The sequence below is a fragment of the Thamnophis sirtalis genome, unplaced genomic scaffold (assembly GCF_051295495.1).
Source record: "Thamnophis sirtalis isolate CommonGarterSnake01/CBP01778 unplaced genomic scaffold, rThaSir2_p1.2 scaffold_6, whole genome shotgun sequence".
Lineage (NCBI taxonomy): Eukaryota > Metazoa > Chordata > Lepidosauria > Squamata > Natricidae > Thamnophis > Thamnophis sirtalis.
The window spans coordinates 13,652,894-13,664,136 of NW_028261386.1; the positions used below are offsets into that span (position 1 = coordinate 13,652,894).

Here is an 11,243-nt window from a genome sequence, read left to right on the forward strand (position 1 = left end):
AGACATGCGCAGCAAGCTGCCATGATCTCAGTAGCTGTTTACCTCTTAACCTATGAGCTCACCTAATTAACAGCACCAGGCAGTACCGGGAACCCTCTAGATATGTGAAGCCTCTCCCCTGGCTTGACAAGGAGAATATGCTAATTACAATGCTATTGCTATATGCTCTTTGCTTTGCTTGTAAAAACTGTATAAAAAGAATAAACTCTGCAAAGGCAGACGGATATTTTGGATGAGACCTGCTCTGGCTGGTCTCTGAATCCATCACAAAGTCTGCTTTAATTAGTAATTTAAACCTAGTCAATAGTTAGCTCAAGGTTACCCAATGATTGTTATGGGTAAAAATTTGAATAGCTATTTAAAGTCCAATGTCCCTTTCATTCTTTTTTAATGGTTACTTAATTTTACCTTTGCCTTCCACTCCTCTCAGAAATAAACAGGGCATTGCTTTTATTGGAAATAGAATAGAATTGAATTGAATTTATTAAATTTCTATGTCGCCCAATCCCGAAGGACTCCGGGTGGCGAAATAATCAGTAGTAATCATAGAATTGAAGCTTGGCACTGAAATGGGTTGGGTTTTATTCTGCTGGGACACCCCCAAGCAGGCCAAAATTACTTTTTAACAGCTCTTGCTACCCAGAATGCAAACTTGTCGAGCCCAAACCTCCAGCACGGTTTCAGGTGAAGAAACTCCCATTGTCTCCAGAATCCTACAGAGGGGAAATGTAAAAATTAGTCACAAAGTCCAATGCAATATATAATCCATAAGAATAATTACCGGTGTATCAGAATGAACTTGATTGGCATGTATGCCAGTCAATAGTTGATTAAACACTTGGGGAACATAGTTTGTCTATTTTTGGCTATCTATTCCCCAATAAGGAATTGTTTTTTCCAGTACAGGTTATCTCAACAATTTTTTGACTAAAAAAACAGAAAATTATAATGTAAGCGTAATGCCATGTGGGAAAGACTGGACCAAGAGAAGAGTCGGATAAGAGGAAGCACTGCCTACAACTGCATAGTGCTCAGGGCAAGAAGCTAGTAAGGCACCCATCCTCTGCGAGCTGCACTGGCTGCCTGTTGATCTCCGGGTGCGATTCAAGGTGCTACTTATCACCTACAAAGCCCTTCATGGTACTGGACCTGGGTACTTGAGAGACCGCCTACTGCCAATTACCTCCACTAGACCGATACGATCGCATATATTAGGCCTCCTCCGAATCCCATCATCCAGCCAGTGTAGACTGGCAACTACCCGGAGGAGGGCCTTCTCAGTGGCTGCTCCGACCCTCTGGAACGAACTCCCCATGGAGATTCGGACCCTCACCACCCTCCAGTCCTTCCGCGCCGCCCTAAAGATCTGGCTGTCCTGGCTGGCCTGGGGTTAAGATTCTAACCCCACTCGAATTGTGTGACTGTTGTGTTTTTAATAATGATTAATAATTTATGTTAGAAATTGTTTGTCCTTCCCCCCCCTTTTTTTTTTGAACTGTGAGCCGCCCTGAGTCCCCCCAGGGAAAAGGGCGGCATACAAATAAAGGGAAATAAAGGGAAATGAAATGACCCTCCCTAGTTTTTTGGGCTGCAAAGGAGACTGCGGGAGAATTGCAATTTCAGATTTAACAAGAGTTTATCAATGTAGTTTGACAATAAAGTAGAATTAGCTCATCTGACTAGCTAGTTAACCCAGTGAAGCTGGCAGTGAGGTTTCAACACACACCTTCTAACATTTTGTACTAAGAGAATAATTTAAGCATATTAATTTTATTTATTGCTAAACTTGTTTGCTATTCACCTCGCCATAAAGCGACGTCATTCCACCTTGCAACCCCTACAACTCCCTTCTGTAGAAAACCTCTACAGCTACTTCACTGTTAACATTTGGATGTCTGATAGAGATGTCTTCAGCCTTCTCTAACTTGCTCTTCTAAATATGTTGGGAGATGGTTTGTTTCTGGGAATTTTGACAGACGCAGCACATCTGGATGGAGCAAGGTTGGAAGAAAATGGATTTAATAATGAGTATACTACTACCTTTATTTGCCTATAAGTTAGGACTGTATTTTTTTTTCTGCTGACTATTTTAGTATTAGAAAAAAAAATCCCTTCTTTGGTCTTATCTAATCAGACTTTCTCTGTTGAATTATTTGTCATCATATTGTACCTTTGTTCAGCATTCTGAATGAGAGCTTTGGCTGCCTCAGGCTCGGCTTTTAGGAAGCTGTGGTACATAGAAAAGGTCTGGAGATATCCCATTAATTCAGTGACAGTTTTGGGAATTTTATCGACAATATCTGTGATTCTGTAAAAAAAAAAAAAGCAAAATATCTTTTAGGGTGGAATCATAAACTTTATCCCCTGGGTTCTGCAGACTACATCAGGGGTCTCCAACCTTGGCAACTTTTAAGACTTGTGGATTTCAACTCCCAGCAAAGCTGGCTGGGGAATTCTGGGAATTGAAATTCACAAGTCTTAAAGTTGCTAAGGTTGGAGACCCCTGGGGTAGATTAATGGAATGATCCTAGGTTTACTGAGGTTAGCAAAGGAATAGCAGCTGCAGTTCGCCCTTGGGGAAAAGAATGCAATTTGTCTATTTAGAATGATGTCCCATTGAATACAGTGACTCAGTGGCTAAGACACTGAGCTTGTCAGAAGTTCGCTGGTTCGAATCTCTAGCACCACGTAATGGAGTGAGCTCCCATTACTTGTCCCAGCTAATAATATGCTAGGTTGGCATGCTAAAATCTGCCAACCTAGCAGTTTGAAAGCATGTAAAAATGCAAGTAGAAAAATAGGGAGCACTTTGCTGACTCTGTAAAACCGCTTAGAGAGGGCTGAAAGCCCTATGAAGCGGTATATAAGTCTAACTGCTATTGCTATTGCTATTGCTTTGGTGGGGAGGCAAGTGTTCTATGCGCCTTCGGCGTTTAGTCATGCCGGCCACATGACCACAGAGATGTCTTTAGACAGCACTGGCTCTTCAGCTTAGAAATGGAGATGAGCACTGCCCCCTAGAGTTGGGAACCTATGTGCGAGGGGAACCTTTACCTTTACCCATTTAATAAAAGCGGCTTCCCTTTTCATCAGAAGCGTTGTCAGTTGTAACAGCATTGATAAAATCGCTACCAATTTCATAAGGCAGTTTTACTTAGAAGAGCCAAGGTGGCGCAGTGGTTAAATGCAGCACTGCAGGCTACTGCTAGATCAGCAGGTCAGCGGTTCAAATCTCACCGGCTCAGGGTTGACTCAGCCTTCCATCCTTCCGAGGTGGGTAAAATGAGGACCCAGATTGTTGTTGGGGGCAATATGCTGACTCTCTGTAAACCGCTTAGAGAGGCCTGAAAGGCCTATGAAGCGGTATATAAGTCTACTGCTATTAGAACAGCTTACATCCTGTGCTGATACTTTTAATATTATCAAGCAACAAAATCTTCTTAGCCCAGGTCATTGAGAAGGAATCGACAGGTAGATTAAAAAATACCGAATCCAGTCTAAACATCTGTCTGATTGTGCAATGAAGAATAATTTATGAAATCTTTATGCTGCCTAATTCCCAGTGACTCCAGGTGTCGCTGTAATTAAGAAAATAAATTAAAACATTTTAAAATGCACGGTCTGTTCCAGCACTGTTTCTTCTGGACCCATCATCAGATTCTAATATCCCTGCAGCCACCAGGTGCGTGGATATGGGATTACAACTTGGCCATGCATGGTTCGTGCTTGTAATTTTGTACATGGGCTGAATCCCACAATCTGCTAGCTTCACAGCCATAGAAACTCAGACGTCTACCACTCACCTTTCCTTATCCTGGAAGGGCACAGCATCAAATATTGCTTTGTAGTCATCTGCAACGAACTTGACCCTTTCATGTGTATAAGGAAGAAGCTGGGCTTGAATCTGCATAAAAAGAAAGGGAGAAAGACTTAGATGTGATTTCATAGTAGACACTGCAGAGCTTTGCTCATTCCCTTTATCTTATGTCACTTTATTATCCTATAAAGTCCCTTTATCCTATAAGTCAGAGCTATAACATCAAGGTCTTTTTCTCCATGAATTTCCCCTATGTGCACTTTCTCCCCTCAATTACAAAATTCAGTATTGCCTGATGAAACTGGCGGATGTCGAACAGATGAGAAAGAGTGCATGCAATGGATCTCATTCTCAAATGACGCAGGTGCCTTGCCGGATACTGAAGGCAAGACCACTATATTTGGATTGCAAAATCTAGACCACCATTAGGTGGCAGCAAAGACTTTGGTGTTACCTCTTTGTTGCCATCTAAGATTCCTGTAGGCTTTGCAGACTTAGAATAATAGAGTTGGAAGGGACCTTGTAGGTCATCTGGTCCAACCCTTTGCTCAAGCAGAAAACCATCTTCCATTTCTGACAGATGTCAGTCCAATCTCTTCTTGAAAGCCTCCAGTGAAGAAGCACCCACAAGTTCTGGAGGCAATTTCTGTCCATTGGTCGATTGTTGTCTCCACTATGCAATTGAGCCATAGATAAAGAAGAAATGCAAACTTTTGCTTTGGCCATTCCATAGTTAGGTGATGGGCTGGGCTGAGATCTGTCCATTAGAAAGAACACCGAATCTGATCTTGTTTTGTGGTTCCTTTGCTATCTCTGTGGCTACCATGCCATTCCATGGTTCCATACAGGTAGTCCTTGACCTACAATCATTTGTTTAGTGACTGTTAGAAGTTCCAACATCACCAAAAAAAGTGACTGATGACTATTTTCCTCACTTATGACTATTGTGGCATGTCCATGATTACTTGATCAAAATTCAGATCCTTGACAACTGATTCATATATATAATGGTTGCAGTGTCCTGGGGTCAGGGATGTTATTCAGCCGGTTTGGACTGGTTCGGGTAAACAGGTAGCCGAGATCCCGAGTGCACCACCACCACCATCCGCCCTGGCGCTATGCCATCTTATTTAGCCACATTTTTGAGGCCAGGAATAATTGAAGAGTTATTGACATACTGTACGGATAGTCCTTGACATATGATCACAACAGAGTGCAAATTTTCTGTTGTTAAACAAGGCAATTGTTAAGAGAGTTTTTCCCCATTTTGCTATCTTTCTTGCTACAGTTGTCAGATGAATCACTGCAGTTAAATTAATAACATGGTTAAGTGAATCTTGTTTCCCTACTGACTTTGTTTGTTAGAAGTTGGCTGGGAAGGTTGCAAATGGTGATCACAATACCCTGGTATTCTGCAACTGTTGTTGATGCATGCTGGTTGCTAAGCAACCAAATTTTGATCACTTGACGTTGGGTAGGCTGCAAGCATTGTAAGTGCAAGGACAGGTTTTAAGTCACTTTCTTCATTAAAGGTGTAATTTCGAAATGACTGCAAAATGCCTTGATTGTAAGTTAAGGACCACCTGTATGCATGTGGCAATAGGTGCTATCACTCACCTGGGTGCCTGCAGGGTGCTTACCTCCTTGAAGATCTCCGTCAGCTTCTCTGACTTATCTCCATAATGCCACTCCATATCAAGGGTGTTGGAACACAAGATAAAGCAGCCAGATGGTTTCAGAATCCGGTCCATTTCCTTCATGAAGTTGGGGATATCAAACCAGTGCACAGCGCTAAAGGCTGTGATGAGATCCACAGAGTTATCCTCAAACGGGAGCGTCTCTGCAGGACTTGCACTGTGAGAGAGAACAGCAAAGCAGTGACTCTACTTAGTGCTCCTTCGCTGCCAACTAACAATTGCATTTGCTTTCTATACCATCTGCCACAGAAACTGTGGCTGCATTCCCACCCCCCACCCCACCCCAAAAAAGCTTTTGCTCTCTATTACAACTTGTTTACCAAAGGTTGGTTCCTTACACGTCTGAGTATCTGCCACAAAAGCAATTAGGAATATAATTCTAATGGTTGGGTTGGCAATATATAAATCATGTAACAATGTTGTACCTGTTGCTTTAAACATACTGTAAAATGTGATTGGGTGCTGTTTTCCTCAATCGGCCATAAGAGGGAGCCAGAATGACTGTTAGCTCTCTGTTCGTTAGATGCTGGGCTGATCTGCTTTGAGTGCCGTGAGCTATTGTGAGTTTTGCAACTGTTAGCAAACTTTGTGTACCAGACTGATTACATGATACTGGACTATGTTATTTGGATTATCCCTTAACTGAAAGACATTGATGACTGATTGTCTTATCTGTATATGACTTGGATGGTTTGATGGACTCTGATACCTCTATTTCCACGAAAGTAAAAGCCTAGTTAATATTGGCTATGTAGTAACCTTTAGGGGAGATAACTATATAATTGAAAAAGAAGGTAATAGAGTTACTGCCAAATTAACAAATGGTTTATATGTTATACCGGATGGCCAAATGGCTAACACAGCTTATGATAATGTGAAACCACATGACAAATGTATACACTTACTACATAGAAGCATGGGGCACATTAATTTCAAGATGCTGCAACAAACTGTTAAGTTGGTTGTTCTCCTCTTACCTCTCGGACAGGTCGCAGTCGGTGTTGGTTGGAGGGCAGAGATCGACCCCTAGGCCCCTGAATTATGGGGTGCCGCAGGGTTTGGTCCTGTCCCCCCTCCTGTTTAATATCTACATGAAGCCGCTGGGTGAGATCATTTGACGGCACGGGATAATGTATCTGTCCGCCCCGTGCCAACTCAGTGAAGCGGTTGACGTGATGTGCCAGTGCCTCGAGGCTGTTAGGGCCTGGATGGGGGTTAACAAGCTTGTACTCAATCCGGATAAGACCGAGTGGCTGGTGTGCTTCCCTCCTACTAATTGGCCAAGTTTTCCATCTCTCAGGCTGGAGGGTCAAACAGTACGCCCCTCAGACAGGGTTCGCAATTTGGGAGTCCTGGACCCACAGCTGACTTTCGAACACCACTTGTCGGCTGTGACCAGGGGGGCATTTGCCCAGGTTCGCCTGGTGCACCAGTTGCGTCCCTACCTGAACCGGGAGGCCCTCACAACAGTCACTCGCGCCCTTGTGACCTCTAGACTGGACTACTGCAACGTGCTCTACATGGGGCAGCCCTTGAAGAGCATTCAGAGACTTCAGCTTGTCCAGAATGCAGCCGCGCGAGTGATCGTGGGTGCACCTCGGTTCACCCACGTAACACCTATCCTCCGCAAGCTGCACTGGCTGCCTATTGGTCTTCGGATACGCTTCAAGGCGCTAGTCGTCACTTATAAAGCCCTTCATGGTATTGGACCTGGGTACTTGAGAGACCGCCTGCTGCCAATTACCTCCAATAGACCGATCAGATCCCACAGATTAGGCCTCCTCCGAATTCCATCCGCCGGCCAATGCCGACTGGCAACTACCCGGAGGAGAGCCTTCTCTGTGGCTGTTCCGACCCTCTGGAACGAGCTCCCCGTGGAGATTCGAACTCTCACCACCCTCCAGGCCTTCCGCAAAGCCCTTAAAACCTGGCTGTTCCAACAGGCCTGGGGCTAAAGAGCTTTGCCCCCCTCCTCGAATGGTATGGTTGTTGTGTGCTTTTAAATTGTGTATTGTTATGTTCATCTTTTTTATCCCCTGTCTGTACCCCCTTCCCTGATTTGAATTGTGAGCCGCCCTGAGTCCCCTTCGGGGAAAAGGGCAGCATATAAATGCAATAAATCCAATCCAATCCAATCCAAGTTGGCAGAGGGAGTAAAATTAAAACTATGCAGTAAATGTTTAAACTGCAATGTTTGCAATCTGGAGGAGAGCAACGTTACTCCTGCAAACAGACTGAATGATTTTAAAACAAAGGAACCTCTGGAGGTTGTTTCTGCTGAAATAATAGGACCTAAGAAACCCAGTTTGGGGGATGCCTGTTATGTTTTGAGTATCATGGATCATTATTCCCGATACGGTTTCTGTTATTTAATGAAAAACAAAACAGAAACATTCCAGCATTTCTTTAATTGGCTGAGGTTTGCAGAGAGAAAGATGAAAGCCAAGGTTATTACTTTAGTTACTGATAATGGGAGGGAGTTTACCAACTATAAATTCCAAACTATGTTAAGATCAGCTGGAATCGAGCACAAACGTTCTGCTCCTTATAGGCCACAACATAACTGGTTTGTAGAACGAAGGGGGCAAACATTACAAGCCATGACTGACTGTCTTAACTCTGTATGACTTGGACTGTTTGATGGACTCTGATATCTCTATTTCCACGAAAGTAAAAGCCTATTTAGACTGCAGAGTCTCTTTATGCTGGTTTGTGTGTTCTCCAACACAATTCTCACAACGCTTCGCTGAATGTACTCGCTCTCCCAACGGGGAACATACCTAACAAGCAGGTTCTGACAGGTTCTGGAGAACCGATAGCAGAAATTTTGAGTAATTCGGAGAACCAGAAAATACCACCTCTGACTGGCCCCAGAGTGGGGAGGGAATGTCGATTTTGCAGTGTCCTTCCCCTGGAGTGGGGATTTTGCAGTATCCTTCCCCTGGAGTGGGGATTTTGCAGTATCCTTCCCCTGGAGTGGGGATTTTGCAGTGTCCTTCCCCTGCCACGCCCACCAAGTCACGCCCACCAAGTCACACCCACAGAACCGTTAGTAAAAAAAAATGAATTTCACCATTGCACCATTGCTAATCAATAGTGAGCTTATTTCAAGCAAGATGAGCAAAGATTTTTGTGGCAAATAATCAGACATATACAAGCTGAAATTATCCAAATATCCTGAACGTTTACTTACAGATATGAGACATTGAGAGGATGTTCTGCTCGTTTAGCTTCCTCAATCTGAGCTTCACTGACATCTGTTCCAACCACCTTTTCAAAATACTTGGCCAGCAGGATAGTATTTTGACCTGAGCCACATCCCACATCCACTCCCAGCTGGAAGCATTTCACCTTTGGAGGGAAAATTAGCAATAAACCTCAAAGTCACCGAATGATTTTTTTAGCACCGTCTTCTTCGATATTTTACAAGAGAAGAGTTTCTTAGCTTTCAACAACAGGCCTTAAACCAATTGTTACCACCTAATTTATATATATCTTCTTCTTGCCATTGGGGAAACTACCTTGATGTCATGGACAGCTTGCCTGAGTTCCCTGCCTGAAAGATAAAATAACTGACCTCTGGTGCCTTTTTCTTTCTAAAGATGCTTGAGGTATTATAGGATCTCAGCGGTATTTTCAGAAAATAAAAATGTTAGGCAGCCACTCGTCTGCGCATGTGGAACTGACTAAAAAGCAGAAATTTGTGCACGGCTGAGAGATACAAATGGGAGGTTATCAAGAGATTATGATCATGAGCAGGAGTGTCAAACTCAATTTCATTGAGGGCTGCATCAGGATTTTGTTTGACCTGGGAGGGGGGGCAAGGGGGCATAGCCTTCCATCCTTCCGAGGTGGGTGAAATGAGGACCCAGACTGTGGGGGCGATATGCTGACTCTGTAAACCGCTTAGAGAGGGCTGAAAGCCCTATGAAGCGGTATATAAGTCTAACTGCTATTGCTATTGCTATAGCCAGGTTGTGTATGGCCTGCTTGACGTCACTGTGTTGGGGGCTCCTGTGGTGAACCGAGCACTCTGCCAGCAAAAACGGGGTCCCTGCAATATACATATGTTTAATCTTACATGCTTGTTTTTATTGTTTGGGGGCACAGAAAGCTGCCAAATGAAAGCGTGTCCCACCTTTTCGAGCATAAAACAAAGGATGCAGACTGTATAAATCAGGGGTGTCCAACTTGGGAACTTTTAAGACTTGTAGACTTCAACTCCCAGAATTCCCCAGCCAGAATTCTGGGAGTTGAAGTCCACAAGTCTTAAAGTTCCCAAGTTTGGACACCCCTGGTATAAATGCAATATAAATAAGCAATTATTTTGCCTCAGGCTTTCACTAGCAAAAACTGCTTTATTCCAAATCAAACATTGATCTGATTATCACTTCCTCATCACTTCGGAAAGTCAACTCTGAGTGATGTAACTTGGTATGCAAAGAGCAATTTAAATATATCCCTTCTCTGAAACACAAAGATTCTAGTCCTCATGTTTCTAAGTGCTGAATGTTTGTTGTTTTTTTAAATTGGGGGCTGTCCACCCCGACAAACAGGAGCTGTTCACACTGGAGAAGGCATTTTCCCTGCTGTTTCAGTAGGACCGTTTTCAACCCGCGATTGCATCTCTGGAAGTCCCGACGCCCTCCGCAATCCGCTCTCCCATCTTTACCTTTTTCTTTAGGAATGCGAGGACGATCGCTTGCAAATTCTCCTGAAGCGAGAACCTGTATTTCTTATAGAAAGCAACGTGATCTTCGTCCTCAAACAGACGAGAGGCCATTTCTTAGCGATGGAAGAACTTGGAAACTTTGACAGAGAAAGACTCGGGAGTGGCTGACGTCGCCTCTGACCACCTCCGCCATTCAATAGACACAAACGGGAAGGCGGGAAAACCCGGGACGGAGTTTGCGGAACGGCTCCCTTGTGCCTAAACCGGTGGGCCGCTTTAGGGCTATTTTAGCGTCGTATTATCAAATAGGATTGGTTCTCCCGAGGGGAGACAAGAACCCATGGGTGGAAGCTTTACAGAAAGAGATCCAAGTTTGAAAAAAAATAATTCTTATAATCAGGAAATTATTCCATAAAACAGTGCAATTTTAAGTTGTGTGAATTATAACTCCCAGAATTCCCCAGCTTCTGGGGTTATGACTACTCCATCATGGGAGGTTAATTCTAATTCTGATTAATTCTTATGTGTTAATACATACATGTGAAAGCCCTAAAACAGCGGTCTCCAACCTTGGCCACTTGAAGACTTGTGGACTTCAACTCCCGGAATTCCTCAGCCAGCAAAGCTGGCTGAGGAATTCTGGGAATTGAAGTCCACAAGTCTTCAAGTGGCCAAGGTTGGAGATCCCTGCCCTAAAAGGTTGGAGATCCCTGCCCTTCAAATGGCCAAGGTTGGAGATCCCTGCCCAAGTCTTCAAATGGCCAAGGTTGGAGATCCCTGCCCTAAATCCCTGCCCTAAAAGGTTGGAGATTCCTGCTTTTGTCCGACCTAGCACAATCTAATTTCTGGGAGATCTTTGTTAAAAATTCTGCTTCAGGTTAATATAAATAAAGGTTGGCTAGCCCTTTGCTTGAGAGAATCTCAGGATTCCTGCCCTCAGCAGGGATTGGACTAGTTGGACTCTCAAGAAAAAACTGGACAGCCATTTGTTCAGAATGGTGTAGGATCTCCTGTCATTGGCACGGGGTTGGACTAGAAGACCTCAAAGGTTCCTTCA

General features: G+C 43.8%; 1 protein-coding gene across 1 annotated transcript; it reads right to left on the reverse strand.

Moving 5' to 3' along the window:
- Positions 1–526: 526 nt before the first annotated feature.
- Positions 527–10,360, reverse strand: LOC106551677 (putative methyltransferase DDB_G0268948). The gene is made up of 6 exons (XM_014069819.2): positions 10,187–10,360; positions 8,708–8,865; positions 5,458–5,671; positions 3,804–3,904; positions 2,171–2,308; positions 527–713 (listed from the first exon to the last, which is right to left on the reverse strand). The coding sequence occupies exons 1-6, from the start codon at positions 10,295–10,297 to the stop codon at positions 623–625; spliced, it is 813 nt and encodes a 270-aa protein (XP_013925294.2). The 5' UTR covers positions 10,298–10,360; the 3' UTR covers positions 527–622.
- Between the last annotated feature and the right edge of the window lie 883 nt (positions 10,361–11,243).

Excerpts from the sequence above, each read along its gene's own strand:
- LOC106551677 (XM_014069819.2), bottom strand. The coding sequence starts at position 10,297 with ATGGCCTCTCGTCTGTTTGAGGACGAAGATCACGTTGCTTTCTATAAG. Across the intron at positions 2,309-3,803 it reads CCCTTCCAGGATAAGGAAAG|AATCACAGATATTGTCGATA; the intron begins GTGAGTGGTAGA and ends TTTTTTTTACAG. Across the intron at positions 714-2,170 it reads ATTCAGAATGCTGAACAAAG|GATTCTGGAGACAATGGGAG; the intron begins GTACAATATGAT and ends TCCCCTCTGTAG.